Raw genomic sequence first — 15,537 nt, forward strand, 5'->3', positions numbered from 1 at the left:
GCCACTGCAGTCTCAGGGGGTTGGGACCGTCCCCTCTGCTGTGACATGGGACCACCAGTGGGAGCTTTATGGGAACTGGGGGCATTTTCCATGCACTGGAGCAGGTCAGGTTGTGGCTGTGCTTGGCACTTCCTCCTTTTACATCCCTTTTTCAATTCCTGCCCTGGGGCTGTTGCCCAAGGGGCCTCCTGCCTCTGCGCTCCCCAGCCAGCCAAAACCAGAAGTGGGACCTTGACAGGGCAGTTCTTTGTTAAAAATAACCCTGTCTGCCCATCTCCAGCAGCGCTGGGCCTGGGGATGGAGCTTCCCTGTGACAGGTCTGTGATCAGTGGGGTGACAGCAGCCGTGTTCCCTGGCACAGGAATTCACGTGCAAGCAGATACTCACATGCCTGAGCTCATCCAGCTCTGGCTGGCATTGATTCCCTGAATGAATTCCCTCTCTTTCTTCCCCAGTTGCCGAAGCAGCAATAGGAAGAGCTTAGTGGTGGGCACCCCCTCTCCGACCCTCTCACGGCCTCTCTCCCCTCTCTCTGTACCAACAGGTAAGGGATTCTCCCAGTGGATGGCTTCAGCATCTCCCAAAATTACCCAAATATTTTGGAGGGCTTCAGCACATTGTTAGCAGCAGTGGGCTGGCTCCTGTTTGCCAGGTGCCTTTTCCAGGGGGGAAATAGGTTGGGAAGTGACTTAAACACTTTCCCCTGAAGGAGCAGCCTGAAGCACCCTGGACATTGTACTGGGGTGGGTTTTGGGATGTGTTTTCCCCCTTTCTCCCTGCAGCTGGGAGCAGTCCCTTGGACAGCCCACGGAACTTCTCTGCCAGCACCTCCATCAACTTCCCCTTTGCTCGCAGGTGAGCTCCCAACCCCAGTCCCAGAGCAGTAAATATTCACTGGTAAAGATCATTCCCCCACCAGGGAACTGTTCTGTTGATCTCAAGTGACTTGTTTTGCTTTTATTTTTGCTTTTCTTCTGCCTGGTTTCTGGCCTGGTGTTGTTTTCTCTGCCATGACTGGTTCCTCCCACCACCCCAGCCATGCTCCTCGGACTGACAGGCAAGTACAGGGGTGGGCATGGGCTGCATTTTGGGGAGGTGTCTGCTCCACATCATCAGGGACCTTCTTTTCTAAGTGTTCAAGGCTGAGCTGGGCAGGGCTTGGAGCAATCTGGTCAAGTGGAAGGTGTCTCTGCTCATGGCAGGGAGTGGGACTGGGTCTTTCAGGTCCTTTCCAATGCAAGCCCATCTGGGACTCTGTGATTCTTTGTTTGCATCCCTGGGTGGGAAATTTTGCACCAGGACTGGGCTCCCTGCAGCTCCAGGAGCAGAAATATCTCAGTTCCCATCACACCACCCCTGGCCATGTGTTCAGCCCCATCTCGGACTCCCAATGGATTCTCACATGTCCAGGGATGGATTCTCATCCAGGCCCCCACAGAGGCAGATCCTGCTGCATCCCCTCCCCAGCCCACGTAGCCCCAGATGCAGCCACCAAATCCTGTTTAACTAATTAATTAATTGCACACATGGAGGGCGGGTGGCTGATTTTAACCCATCGATCGTCGCCTGGAAAAACACCGCAGGCTCTCGGGTGGTTTGCACACTTGTACCAGAGGGAAGAGCCAGGCTGTGGGGTCAGGAGTTTGTGAGTGCTGGAGCTGGATGTGGCACCCTGCCAGCTCCTGCTGTCCTTGACCCCACACGGGAAATGGCAGTGGGAGGTGAAGAGCCTCGTCTTGACCTGGACGTGTCCCCATCCCTCGGGAACATCTCTGAGAGGAAGCATTCGCCTGCGTATGAGCAGTTCCCTTCCTGTTTATGGCCAGGCTCTGCTCCCCGGCGCCTGCTGTCTCAGGATGAATCTTTGGGAATCCCAGTTTCTCACCAAGAAAATTCCCAGAGGGCAGAATTTTGCTCTAATTAAAGATCAGACTCTCGCGTGTGGATTTTTTTGCCCTGTCTGAAATGGATTCGAGGGAGCCCCAGCTCTGTTTCCTCGCAGTGACCCTGCTGCCTGCCACTGTCCCTGCACACTGTGGCTGCAGAACAGCCCCCCTCACCTGCAATCCCCTCATTTCACCCAATTTCAGTCCAGTCTGAAAAGAGGCCTCAGGGCTTTATTCCTCAAGCCATGCCTGTGTGCTGTTCCCCAGCTTTCGGCTCTGATGTTGTTGATTTGCATTTAGAAATTGGGTTTTTTTCCCTGTATGTGATTGTCACGTCTGCACTCGCAGGGCTGATGGCAGAAGGTGGTCACTGGCTTCGTTACCCTCCTCTGGCTATGGGACCAACACCCCCAGCTCCACGGTCTCGGTAACCTTTGCTTTCTCGTGCAGTCGATGATAAGATCCTAAAACCCCTGATTTTTGGTGAAATGCCTCACAATCTCCACGGTGCTGGGTTCTAAAGGACCATGTGCTTTAGCTGCATCCCGCTTCCCAAATGAGCTTTTAAGAAAGGCATAAGGCTTGGCTGAGGGCTTGCAGCATCCCTGGGGGTTACAGTGTCCCATTACAGCATCCCTGGGAGTTACTGTGTCCCAGGGTGACAGTGTTTGTGGGGTTACAGCATCCCTGGGAGTTAGTGTGTCCTAGGGTGACAGTGTTCCTGGGGTTACAGCATCCCTGGGAGTTACTGTGTCCCAGGGTGACAGTGTTCCTGGGGTTACAGCATCCCTGGGAGTTACTGTGTCCCAGGGTGACAGTGTTCCTGGGGTTACAGCATCCCTGGGAGTTACTGTGTCCCAGGGTGACAGTGTTCCTGGGGTTACAGCATCTCTGGGAGTTACTGTGTCCCAGGGTGACAGTGTTTGTGGAGTTACAGCATCTCTGGGAGTTACTGTGTCCTAGGGTGACAGTGTTCCTGGGGTTACAGCATCCCTGGGAGTTACTGTGTCCTAGGGTGACAGTGTTCCTGGGGTTACAGCATCCCTGGGAGCTGCAGCATCCCTGGGTGTGACAGGACTGAGCTGCCTGGGATGCTGGAGTTACACGGGATGGGGCTCAGTGGAGCCAAACTGAGTGGGAGAACAGGGGATTTGGGGCTGGGAGTGGGCAGTGCAGACCTCCCCAGACTGCTCCTCTCCTCATTTCCCACTCCTGAGCCCAGCCCATGCTGCCTGTCAGTGCTTCCAGCCTCCTAAGAGGCTCCAAGGGATATTTCCCTCATGGGCTTGCTGGTTCCCACCCCACCACCGGGAAGCACAGACCCATCCACTGATCTTCACCCCTCTCTCTCTCTTCCCAGTCATCTTCATCCTCCCAGGAGCGCCTGCACCAGCTGCCGTACCAGCCCACCCCCGACGAGCTGCATTTCCTTTCTAAGCATTTCCGCAGTACGGAGAGCGTCACGGACGAGGAGGGCAGGCACTCGCCCTGCCTGCGCCCACGATCCAGGAGCCTCAGGTGGGGCACCTGCCGTGGGAAGGAGCTCCCAGGACAGCACACAGGGTGCTGCCACATCCAGGGAATCCTGTGCCCTCTCACAAGCTGCTGCTGGGGTGTCCTGGTCCTGCTAAATCTGTCCCAAACGCTGATACGGCTTTTCCCCTTGCGGGGAAGTGGAGAGACTTTGGCTTGAGGTTGTAGGTGCCTCATCCCTGGAAATATTCAAGGATGGGGCTCTGAGTGACCTGGCTTGGTGGAAAGTGTCCCAAAGTATTCCATGATTCTGTGATCCTAAGCTCCATGGCCTGGTTCTCAGCTTCTTCTCAGCTGTTGGGACGTGGCATTGCTCTCCTGGCAGCGGGCAGTACCTGTCTCCTGGAGCTGAAGCTGGAGAAAGTGGGATTTGTTCCACAGTAGTTGGTTTGCAGCCTCTTGCTCAGTTGTCTGAGTGATTTTGGTGGTGAGGAAGGGATCACCAAGCAGAAACCCAAGCAGTGGCCATTCTTGTATGACTTACCTGCTGTTAAAAAATACAAAACCCATTTTTGGGCTGGGATCAGAAAACATCACCTTTGCTTGCTGGGACTGGCCTTTGCCTCTGCAAAAAAACCAAAAAAACACGAGGAGTGCAGGAGAATGGGCATTTGTGAGCTGGAGAGAGGAAAATTTGGAGAAGGCATGGAGCCAGTGGCATTGTGTGAGCTGACCCTCAGCTGTACCTGCTGAGCTCCACGTTGCTGCTCCAAGACCAGACCCTGTGCAGTGAGCCACCCACACTGCCCAGCACCAGAGGTTTGTGCTTTTTGCAGGGAATGTTGGGTTAAATCCTCTTTTCCCTCTGAAAAATCTCCTGACCCTCTTTGCTACCAGAGACAGAGCCACAGCCCTGCACGTTGCCAGCCGAAATTTCATTAAAATCAGATTAATTATCTGACAGAGGTTTGTAGGTGGTGAGATTTGCAATGAGGAGATGCCAGTTCTGCAGCTGGCACAGCAAAGGCTGGGGCAGGGCTGGGGCAGGGCTGGGGCTGGTTTTAATCACCACATTTATTATTTTATAGTGGTTAATGAGTTGCTGGCTGCTCCTGTGACTTGTTTTGCATAACGGGATCACCAGGCAGAGCCCTGGGAGGGGCAGTGTTGGGTGAGGGAAGGAGGAAAACCACGTTTAATGAAGGTTGCTGTGTCCACCGTGAGGTTTGGTTGGGTTCTTTGTTTGCTGGTGAGCTGCAAAAATGGCAACGATGGCAAGAAATTGTGGGACCCAGAGGAAGGGAAGGATAATTTCATTCTTCAAAGCTGGGTGGATGATGGAACAGCCTCTCAGTTTTGGATTTCCAAGTGACTTGGGGTTAAGCTTCCCTAGAACACATCTCAGGGACCTCCAGTGGTCGGGATGCTGCTGGGAGTGCTAGCCCAAGGCTGATGGCTCCACTTGGATGAGTTTTAACCACTTGGAACCAGGAATTAGGAGGAGGGACCAAATTGTCAGAGGCAGTGATTATTTGCATAGATGTAAATGACTTGAACCTCGTGACGCCGCCTTTCTCCTCCCTCTGCAGCCCTGGACGGACGAGCGGAACGTTTGATAATGAGGTGGTGATGATGAACCATGTCTACAAGGAGAGGTTCCCCAAGGTAACTGCATCTCCAAGGACTTGGGGGATGAGGGTGTTGGTGGCTCCATGGCATCCTGGCAGCACCTGCTCCAGAAGAACCTCTCCTCCCTGTGGGAGTATGGAATGCAGGGGTAGATCATGGGGGGCGTTGGGGACAGCGGAGACAAAACAAACCTGGTTTATCATCCACACAAGTGCCCCATCACACAAGCAGGCAGAGGTCTCTGGAGACTTTGGTGGAGCTTTTGCAGTCTGTTGGAAGCTGGCTCCCAGGTGGGGCCTTGATGTGTATGTGGATATTTGAGCTGCAGGAGGTGGTGGGATGAGATTCTGGCTGGCCAAACCCAGTGCAGGAGGTAGGGTGAGATCCTGGATGGTCAAACACAGTCCAGGAGGTAGGGTGAGATCCTGGATGGTCAAACCCAGTCCAGGAGGTAGGGTGAGATCCTGGATGGTCAAACACAGTCCAGGAGGTAGGGTGAGGTCCTGGATGGTCAAACCCAGTGCAGGAGGTAGGGTGAGGTCCTGGATGGTCAAACCCAGTGCAGGAGGTAGGGTGAGGTCCTGGATGGTCAAACCCAGTGCAGGAGGTAGGGTGAGATCCTGGATGGTCAAACCCAGTGCAGGAGGTAGGGTGAGATCCTGGAGGGTCAAATCAAATGCAGGAGGTGGTAGGATGAGATTGTGATCATAAAACCCTGTGCAGGAGGTAGGGTGAGATCCTGGATGGTCAAACCCAGTGCAGGAGGTAGGGTGAGATCCTGGATCATGGCACGGGGACGTGTGCTCCTGGCCATCACCATCCACTCTGCCTTGCAGGCCACAGCCCAGATGGAAGAGCGCCTGCAGGACACCATCACAAACTTCTCCCCAAGCAGCACCCTGCCCCTGGCTGATGGGGTGCTGGGCTTCATCCACCACCAGATCATCGAGCTGGCCCGAGACTGCCTGGCCAAGTCCCAGGGAGCTCTCATCACCTCCCGCTACTTCATGGAGCTGCAGGAGAAACTGGAGAAGATGCTCCGAGATGTGAGTATGGGGCAGTCCCTGCCTGGTGCCACCTCGTGAGGCCACCAAGAGACACCTGGCTTCTGTCTCCATTGCCAACAGGCTCAGGAGCGTTCTGAGAGCGAGGAGGTGAAGTTCATTGACCAGTTGGTGAGGAAGCTGCTGATTATCATCTCCCGCCCTGCCCGACTTCTGGAGTGCCTGGTAAGACATGGAAGTTCCTGTCTTGTCTTTCATGGTCTGTGCCAGCCTGGAGAGGAGCCAAAGCCTCCAGGATGCCCCTGGATCCCTGGAAGTGTCCAAGGCCAGGTTGGATGGGGCTTGGAGCAACCTGGGATGGTGGAAGGTGTCCCTGTTTTCCTTTGCTCCCTGCCCATGGCAGGGGGTTGGAATGAGATGATCTTTAAGTTCCCTTCCAGCCCAAACCATTCTGTGATACTGTGGTTTTCAGGGCTTTTTTTTTTGGTTGATTTGCTGAATTTCTAAAGCAGTGACCTTGTGCTGTGGTTCTTGATGAAATTTTCATCTCCCTTAGTTTTCCTTCCAAGGCCAACTCACAGAGCTACATTTTTTTTCTGTCACCCTTGGCATGGAGAATGACAGGGGAATGATGCATCCAGGGCCTGTTCCAAATTACAGGCATCACCTACAAGGCTTTGAGGAAAAGTTTAACTCTGCAAAATCTCTTTCCTCAACTGTGCTTGGTTTTCCCCATCCAGGAGTTCGACCCAGAGGAGTTTTATCATCTCCTGGAAGCTGCAGAAGGACACGCCAAGGTTGGACAAGGAATAAAGACCGATATTCCCCGATACATCATCAGCCAACTGGGGCTCGTCAAGGACCCACTGGAGGGTAGGGAAGCACTTGGCCTGGGGGCTCTGAGGTCTGCAGAAGGATGTGGACTCCCAGTTTGGCCCAGTTTGGATCTGATGATCACGACTGAGCAGTGGGAGGTGTCAGGGAAACCTGTAGGACTGAGCTGGTGTCATGGCAGGGAGGTCACAGCAGGACCAGGACGATGGCCAAGTCCTTCTGGCCAGCCCCACATCCCTTATTATTGCTTCCGACACGTTCAGCAAAGCAGATTAAGCTCAAAAACACTTAATCCATGGCCCTGGGGGGGGAATCTTAATCCCTGGAGAACGCAGGAATGACTATCAAAAAAAAGTATTATATAAATGTTTAACCTCATGTTGAACCTCAACGTCATGACCTGAATTTCTCCATACAATAGCTCGAGCAAAACACGTGGCTAAATCCCTGCGGGGTCTCTGAGTTTGGAGGGGGAGTGGTTGGGCAGGGGGTGATTTTGGTGGGTCTTGAGCATGAGGAAAGTGAAAACCATCCCTGTCATCTGCAGAAATGGGGCAGCTGGATCACTTTGACAGCGGGAACACCATCACACCGGAGAACGATGACACCTGTGAGGTGAGTGTGGTCCCACCTGCATGTCCCACCTGCTGCCTCCAGCTTCCTCCTGCCTCACCCCACACCAGAGCTCCTTGCAGCTCTCCTAGACTGGGAGATGTTCATTTTGGATTGTCCCCAGGGGTGACTGATGTATTCAAGGGGAAGATCTTACAGTCCCTCATTCGGCTTCTTGGGTGGACAGAGCTCTGTGTAGGCTCTTGATCTGCAGAGCATCTCAGGCTTCTGCTGTGGGCTTTGTGACTGGAGAGGGCTCTGGCAGAAAGAATCTTTTGGAGGTGGTGCTGGGTGAATTCCTGCCTTTATTAAAAACCTGTGTCTTCCTCAGAACCAGCCTTCGCTCGCGGTCCCACGGAGGAAGCCCTGCGAGGGGGACTTTGAGACCATCAAGCTGATCAGCAATGGGGCTTATGGGTGAGTTGGGGAGTTCCTATCAGTTGTCTTCATCTGTAAATGATTCCAAAGCCCTTCACTGAGCTCCACGGTGTGGGGTGGTCAGTGCTGGTGGCTGGAGGACCTGTGTTGATGTCCGGCCGTTCCTCCAGGGCCGTGTACCTGGTAAGGCACAGGGAGACACGGCAGCGCTTTGCCCTGAAGAAAATCAACAAGCAAAACCTTATCCTGAGGAACCAGATCCAGCAGGTGTTCGTGGAGAGGGACATCCTCACCTTTGCTGAGAACCCCTTCGTGGTCAGCATGTTCTGCTCCTTCGAGACGAAGCGACATCTCTGCATGGTCATGGAGTATGTGGAAGGTGAGAGCAGGACTCGGGGCTGGACAGTGCAGGGAGGAGGGGAGGATATCAAAGTCTGAGCATCAAGAGCACCACCTGCATCTCCTGCACTGCTTTGCTCCAGAGGGAAGCGCATGGAGATGATTTTGTGGTCCTGATCTCCTTGATGAAGGTGGTGGCCATGGCCATGGAGAGCGTTTGTGCCCCGTGCCTGGGGATCAGCTGCTCAGAGGGGCTGGCTGGGAGCCTGCTGGTCCTGCTGACCTCGCTGCCTTCCCTGAGCCCCCTGTGTTCCCACAGGGGGGGATTGTGCCACCTTGCTGAAGAACATGGGCCCGCTGCCCGTCGACATGGCCAAGATGTACTTTGCTGAGACCGTTCTGGCACTGGAGTATCTCCACAACTACGGCATCGTCCACCGGGACCTCAAACCTGACAAGTGAGGATGTGGGTCACACCTGGGCAAGGGTGGAGGTGGCTTTGGATGGGGAAGGGAAAGCCAAGAGGGAAGGGCAGAATGGGTTCCCCAGACACTGTTTCTGTGCCACTGCATCAGGACCAGAGGCCCTGGGGTGCGGCTGGTCCATCTCAGGTCTCCCCAGAAGCAAACAGCAGCATTGGGGGATGTCTGTCTTCTCTTGCAGTTTGCTGATCACCTCCATGGGCCACATAAAGCTGACAGACTTTGGTCTGTCAAAGATTGGCCTGATGAACATGACCACGAACCTCTACGAAGGGCACATGGAGAAGGACACGCGGGAGTTCATGGACAAGCAGGTACGAGGTCCTGCTCCACGTGCCTGACCTGCCATCACCGGGGTCTCAGATAACCTCGGGATTTGTTGTGAAGGGCACTGCAGAGGTGTCAGCCCCTGCTTCCCACACAGGTGTGTGGCACTCCAGAGTACATTGCCCCCGAAGTCATCCTCATCCAGGGCTACGGGAAGCCCGTGGACTGGTGGGCCATGGGCATCATCCTCTACGAGTTCCTGGTGGGCTGCGTCCCCTTCTTTGGAGACACCCCCGAGGAGCTCTTCGGGCAGGTCATCAGTGGTGAGTGTCAGGGGCAGGTTTGTGTTCCCAGCAGCCAAGGCTTGTCCTTTAACACATGGGAGGTTTCATTCCATCCTGGCACACCCGGCTGAACAGTGAGGAGGCTCCTGTTCTTCCCACTTTGGGAGGGCCCCTCCCCTGCTGTGGCTCCCAGGGGACTTTCCTCTTGCCCAGAAGTGCCCAAAGCCTTTCAGCCATCCCATGCCCCTTTTCCTTTTTCCCTGCAGATGAAATTATGTGGCCAGAAGGGGATGAGGCTCTCCCTGCAGATGCCCAGGACCTGATCACACGGTTGCTGAGGCAGTGTCCCCTCGAGCGCCTGGGCACTGGTACGATGGCAGCCCCCTCAGGGTGACCTGGCACCTTGATTCCCATCAAATGTGCATGACTTTGTGTCCAAAGCATGTTCTACCATGCTGAGGGTGCTCAGAGGAGATCTCCTGCTTGGGGTTCCCCCCAGGAAGGCTGCACATGGCTCCTGTCCACCTTTTCTGAGCCCTTTGCTCTGTGTGAAGGAGAGACTGTGCTGTTTGGGGTGGGACTGGGAGCATCCTGGATCCTGTCCCATGCCCCTGACATGGGTTTCTCTGCCTGGCAGGAGGTGCACATGAGGTGAAGCACCATTCCTTCTTCCTCCATCTGGACTGGAACGGGCTGCTGCGGCAGAAGGCTGAGTTCATCCCCCAGCTGGAGTCAGAGGATGACACCAGTTACTTTGACAGTGAGGCCAAATCCATCCCTCTCCCACCTCTGCCAATCCATTATCCCAGCTGCACTTTGGATGCTCCCACGGGGGATGAAAATCTCCTGGGTGAAGCTGGTCACTTTTACAACCCAAGCCACAAAACAGATACAATCCTCTTTCCAGGCTGCTCACCCTTACCAGCTTCCTCCCCCGAAAAGCCTCCCCTGGGATTTGGGACTGGGCTGTCACGCTGTGGGTGCAGGGAGGATGTGGGGTGCAGGCAGGGTGACATCCCTTCCCCCTCTTGCTTTCAGCTCGTTCTGAGAGGTATCGTCACTTGGATTCGGAGGATGAGGAAACCAACGACGAGGAATCATCGGTGGAGATCGGGCAGTTCTCCTCCTGCTCCCACCGCTTCAGCAAGGTGCTGCTCTTGCAGCATCCAAAATGCTTTGGCACCACAAACAGTGTGGCTGTGCCAAGCGTTGGTGTCTTGGCTGACACCAAACTCCCAAATTTCTGCTCCTTGCTGATGGCTCCTGTCCTTCCCAGGTGTACAGCAGCTCAGAATTCCTGGCGGTCAACTCTGCCCTCAGCCTCTCCTCCTCTGAGCGGAGTCACTGCGATGACAAAGAGGAGCGGTGGGACCGGCACTCGGGAGATGAGGACAGGAGCCGGCCAGCGGGCACTGAGCCCCGGTGCGTGGCCAGGGGGGACTGCACTGCTGGTGTGGGCTCTTGCCAGTGCCCAGGGCTCGTGTCAGCACCAAGGGTTTGTGCCAACCCTGAGGGTTTGTGCTGGACCAAGGATTTGAGCTGACATCAGGGATTTGTGATTGCACTGATGGGTTTTTGTGTTACTTCTGGGGATTCAGTGAGGTCAGTGGGATGTGTCCTTGGGGTGCTGAAGTGGCCCAGTGCCACCCTCCTTGCCCACCTTGGGTTGTCCTGAGCCCTCCTGCTCTTCCCACGCAGCCTCCGCTCCTGGACGTCCGGCAGCTCCACACCGTACACGTCCCGGCACGAGCGGAGCCGCAGCCCCACCGCGCTGCCCAGCACCCTCAGCCTGGACACCATGCCCAAGTTTGCCTTCTCCTCAGAGGATGAGAGCCCTTGTGTGGCATCCTCCAAGCCAGAGAGACCCAAGTTTGTGGTGGGAGACTCAGACGCGGGGACTGGCGGCGCGGTGAAGCAGTCGGCGTTATCCGGTGCGTAGGCTGCGGGCACCAGTGTGGGGTTCTCTGGGGACATCCAGGGTCCTGCATGGCACAGGGTGGCTTCTCCACATCCCCAAACTCTCCCTCCTCCCCTCTGTGCAGCCGATCTCGTCAGCCTGAACCGCATCCGCCTGCGGAGCAACAGCACCGGCACCAAGAACTCAACTCCCCGGAGCCTGGAGCCGAGCGGGGGCCGCCGGCTGAGCACCCAGAAGGATTTGCCGGAGAGGCAGAGAGCCTCCCTGGGCAGCCGTGTGCCCAAATCTGCCTCCGTCTCAGCCCTGTCCCTCATCATCACCTCAGGTTTGTGTGCTCTGGGGTTTATCCTGCTGCATGGCCACTGTCACATGGTTTTGCCGGACTGAGCGGTCTCCTTCTGCTTGCAGATGACTTCGGTGGAAGTGCCCTGATGAGCCCCATCTCCCCTCACTCCCTCTCGTCCAACCCCTCTTCCCGGGACTCCTCCCCCAGCCGAGACTCCTCGCTGGCCATCGCCAGCCTGCGGCCGCCCATCATCATCCACAGCTCGGGGAAGAAGTACGGCTTCACCCTGCGAGCCATCCGCGTCTACATGGGCGACAGCGACGTCTACACCGTCCACCACATGGTCTGGGTAAGTGCCCTGGGGTCTGGTGGTGCCAGACACTGCCTTTCCCAGTGGGAAAACCCCAGGAGGAAGCTTGCATCCAAATAAAATCGCTGTGTTTGGGTTGCAGAGCGTGGAGGAGGGGAGCCCCGCGCAGGAGGCCGGGCTGAGGGCGGGCGATCTCATCACGCACGTGAACGGCGAGTCCGTGCTGGGTTTGGTCCATCGGGACGTCGTGGAGCTGCTGCTGAAGGTGGGTGACCAGAGCCACTCTGCTCTCCCAGGACATCAATTCAGCAGCTCCCTGGCATTGCCTTTGCTGGCAGCAGGAGCTGGCTCGGATCTGCTGCTGCAAAGGTTTGTTTTGCATCCCCCAGAGTGGGAATAAAGTGGCCCTGCGGACCACAGCCCTGGAAAACACCTCCATTAAAATCGGCCCTGCACGGAAAAACAGCTCCAAGACAAGGATGGCGCGGAGGAGTAAAAAAAGCAGGAAAAGGGATGGCCAAGACAGGTAGGTAAAACCAGGATGAAATGGCATTTGTCCCAGTGTGTGGGGTAGTGGGGAAATCCTCCAGATCTGCCACACTGGGATGTCCAGTGGGGTCTGGTCCTGCTGCCACCAGGTCAGCAGATTTGAGATTAACAGCTTTAAGGAGAAGCCAAAGTTATTCCTGTCCCCCCAGCAGGAGGAAATCCCTTTTCAAGAAGATCTCCAAGCAGTCATCGGTCCTGCACACCAGCCGCAGCTTCTCCTCCGGTCTCCATCACTCGCTGTCCTCCAGCGAGAGCCTCCCGGAGTCCCCCACGCACAGCCTGTCCCCGGGTCCCACGACGCCGTGCCGCAGCCCCGCTCCCGACCTGCCCTCAGGTACCCCATGGGGGGATATTGGCTCGGGGCAGGGCAGGATGCTGCGTGTCCCTGGGGGAGGCCGTGTCCCCCCACCCCTACAGTGACCTTTTCTCTTTGTACGGCAGATGCTGTGTCCCCTCAGAGCACCTCTCCCTCCTCCAGCACCCCAACGTCACCCGCAGGCCACGTGCGCCCCAGCTCCCTGCACGGGCTGGCCCCCAAACTGGGTGGGCCGCGCTACAAAGTGGGACGTCGCAAATCCACCAGCAGCATCCCCCCCTCGCCCCTGGCCTGCACCCCTTCCTCGGCCCAGCGCCCGCCTTCCCCCCAGCGCTCCCCGTCTCCGCTCCACGGGTACCCCAAAACCCCCCATTCCTTCCAGGGCAAGACCCTGTCCCCCCCCACCATCGTCCGGCAGAGCTCCCGGCCCCGCAGCGCCGACTGCCCCCGCTCCCCCCTCCTCAAGCGCGTCCAGTCGGCCGAGAAGATCGTCACCATCCTGGCCGAGAAGAAAACCGGCGGCGGCCGCAAGCTGGGGCTGGAGATGTCCACGCTGGATGGGGAGGCCATCGGGGAGGGCGACGCGCTGCCGTACCCCGGGGAGCACGGGTACCACCCCGCCAGCTCCCGGCTGGGGGAGAGGCACGACCGGGACCAGGAGATGGTGGTGATGCGGCGCCTGAACCTGTCGGAGCGCCGGGACTCCTTCAAGAAGCAAGAGGCGGTTCAAGAAGTGAGCTTTGATGAGCAGGAGACGGCGGCAGGAAGCGAAGACGGCGGCAAGAGCGAAGAAGGGCAGGGCACGGCAGCCCAGGGCGGTGGCAAGGCTGGCACGGAGCCGCCGCCGAAGCCGAAGCCCAGCACGGTCCCGCAGATCGCGGTGCAGGGCTCGGAGAGCGACGAGCAGGAGCCGGCGGTGGCCGAGTGGGAATGCCAGGGCTCCTACCCCATCAGCAGCGCTGAGCAGCCCAACAGCAGCATCTCCTTGCCCTGGTGGGATGGGTGCGAGCACCAGGACCGTGGCTCCCAGCAGCAGCGGAACTGCGGGCAGGGATCACCCGGCCACTGGCAAGTGGAAGCACAGGGCCAGGAGCCGCCGGGTGCTCATCTCCCGGCTCCCCGGGGCATGTGGAGTGGGGCCAAGCACCCCTGAGCCCCACACTGGCACCAGGGATGGTTCAGGCTCCCTGTGGCATCCCAGTGCCTCCCCAGCACCCCGTCCTGTGCGGCAAATCCATGAGAGAAACGTCCCCGGAGCCGCTCTGGACCCTGGCCGGGCCAGCTGTGCCCCGGCACTTTGCCCCCCTGGAAGGCTTTTTGTACTCCCTGAAAGATGCTCATATTTTTATAGAGACGCAGGAGCTTTTCCGGCAGAGGCGTTTCCCCAGCTGGGCCCCAACCTCTGTGTACAGAAAGGACTTGATGCAAATATTCCTTAATTAATTTATTACTTTTTATAAGCTAAACGGGCAGTGCAGGACTGTCGCAGGGGCCAACCCAGCTCTGGGAGTCCCAGCCTTTCCCGTGCGTCTCCCAGCTCCCAGCCCACTGTTTTCTAACCCACTTGCTTTTCCCTACTTTTAAACTTCAATTCTAGCTGGAAACTCCCTGGATCTCCTAAGAACCCCATAATTCTAATATTTAAAATTTAAAGAAAACCCCAAATCCACAGCAACATCCCCCAAATGCTGGTGCTCCAGGCTGGGATGCGGAGGTGGGGGATATTCTTTGCACATGGATCATCAGATGATGAGCATACGGATCATTTTATAAGCTTATAGGAGATATAAAAAGGGTTTAATTATTTTATTTGGAGATTTTATAGCCACCTGGCTCCATTGGCCCTTCCAGGTGAGGAAAAAAGACGTTCCCCAGATGGGAATATTAATGGGATTTTTTAGGGTCAGTTTTTGCTCTTTCCATTCCTCTCACACAAAATCCCATGGTGTTGGTTGGTCAGTGCACAGACACCTACAAAATCCCAATTTATCTTTTTTTCTTTTTTCTTTTTTTTTTTTTTTTTTTTTTAAAGTCTCTCCAACCCAGTGAGCACCTGTGCTGCTTCACTTGTAATTTGGGAATTTCATCCCTTTCTTTCCCCCTCCGTTGCTCTTTATCCAACAAACGACAGCTCGACCCAGCATTTCCTCCCCATTTCTACCATTTTCTGGGATATAAATGTTTCCATTTGTTGATGCATGTTCCGGTTTTCCCCCTGCCCGCCGTGGTTTGGTGCCGTGGTGCTCCGAGCACCGTGACGGTGACAGGGGGACATCCCTGGTTTGCCGACCCCGCTGCCACCAGGCATCACCGTGCCCCCGGTGGATTTTTGGGCTGCGTGTTGGATTCTTTTGTGCACGTGTGGTTTGTGCCAGGCTCCGTATCCCGCTTCTCCCGTTCAACTGGTGCTGTTAAACCCCCCAAAAACGAGCAACCAGAGCTGCTCCGTGTTTCCTTTGCTTCTTCTTCCTCCTCTCTCTGTATTAAGGTCTCGGAAAGGCAGCGGGGTTTTGGGGAGACACCGGGCACCCCCTGCCCACTGGCACGGCGGGATGGGGGGGATTGGCTGCGCCCCAGTGGCGTGGATAAGGTGGGAAGAAGATTTTTTTAATGGGAAATGTCTTAAAAGCCAAGGGGACTGTGTCTTCCTGCTCAGTGCCCGGCTCTGTTCGTACCTTCGGGAAGTTTTATGTTGGATTAAAATCGTTCCTTGCGCTGAGTGTGGTGTCCAGTGGCACTGGAGCGTGCAGGGCAGTGAGTGCCCGCTCTGGGGGCGATGGTAAGGGGTGAACGAGGTCCCAGCACGGGTGGGAGGGGACGGGAGGTGGCCCTGCAGTGGCACTGGGGTGGCTGGCACCCAGCCTGGCTCCGGCACCGGGTCCCGGCTGTGGGTGCTCGGTGCGGTGCCGGTGCCCGGAGCCTGGTCCCACAGCCCTGGTGCGGTGCCAGCACCGTGAGCTGTGCCCAGGG

General features: G+C 56.5%; 1 protein-coding gene across 10 annotated transcripts in view; it reads left to right on the plus strand.

Moving 5' to 3' along the window:
- The window catches only part of MAST3 (microtubule associated serine/threonine kinase 3), a 42,063-nt gene extending 26,777 nt beyond the window's left edge, over window positions 1-15,286 (plus strand). For 6 of the 10 annotated variants that reach the window (XM_058858562.1, XM_058858561.1, XM_058858556.1 and 3 more), the window contains 26 exons: window positions 456-544; window positions 783-855; window positions 1,037-1,057; window positions 2,235-2,313; window positions 3,247-3,404; window positions 4,949-5,024; window positions 5,825-6,034; window positions 6,116-6,217; window positions 6,733-6,865; window positions 7,374-7,441; window positions 7,770-7,855; window positions 7,987-8,195; window positions 8,475-8,613; window positions 8,819-8,951; window positions 9,062-9,227; window positions 9,455-9,556; window positions 9,826-9,948; window positions 10,227-10,336; window positions 10,465-10,610; window positions 10,887-11,119; window positions 11,231-11,431; window positions 11,515-11,741; window positions 11,845-11,967; window positions 12,092-12,228; window positions 12,401-12,585; window positions 12,693-15,286. In XM_058858562.1, coding sequence (XP_058714545.1) covers window positions 456-544; window positions 783-855; window positions 1,037-1,057; window positions 2,235-2,313; window positions 3,247-3,404; window positions 4,949-5,024; window positions 5,825-6,034; window positions 6,116-6,217; window positions 6,733-6,865; window positions 7,374-7,441; window positions 7,770-7,855; window positions 7,987-8,195; window positions 8,475-8,613; window positions 8,819-8,951; window positions 9,062-9,227; window positions 9,455-9,556; window positions 9,826-9,948; window positions 10,227-10,336; window positions 10,465-10,610; window positions 10,887-11,119; window positions 11,231-11,431; window positions 11,515-11,741; window positions 11,845-11,967; window positions 12,092-12,228; window positions 12,401-12,585; window positions 12,693-13,720 — 4,357 coding nt within the window. In that variant the 3' untranslated portion in view covers window positions 13,721-15,286. The remainder of the gene's footprint in view (window positions 1-455; window positions 545-782; window positions 856-1,036; window positions 1,058-2,234; window positions 2,314-3,246; window positions 3,405-4,948; window positions 5,025-5,824; window positions 6,035-6,115; window positions 6,218-6,732; window positions 6,866-7,373; window positions 7,442-7,769; window positions 7,856-7,986; window positions 8,196-8,474; window positions 8,614-8,818; window positions 8,952-9,061; window positions 9,228-9,454; window positions 9,557-9,825; window positions 9,949-10,226; window positions 10,337-10,464; window positions 10,611-10,886; window positions 11,120-11,230; window positions 11,432-11,514; window positions 11,742-11,844; window positions 11,968-12,091; window positions 12,229-12,400; window positions 12,586-12,692) is intronic. The other 4 variants (XM_058858558.1, XM_058858566.1, XM_058858560.1 and 1 more) reach the window with 2 other exon arrangements.
- The last annotated feature ends 251 nt before the right edge of the window (window positions 15,287-15,537 follow it).

This window comes from Poecile atricapillus, chromosome 28 (assembly GCF_030490865.1).
Source record: "Poecile atricapillus isolate bPoeAtr1 chromosome 28, bPoeAtr1.hap1, whole genome shotgun sequence".
NCBI classification, from domain to species: Eukaryota; Metazoa; Chordata; class Aves; order Passeriformes; family Paridae; genus Poecile; species Poecile atricapillus.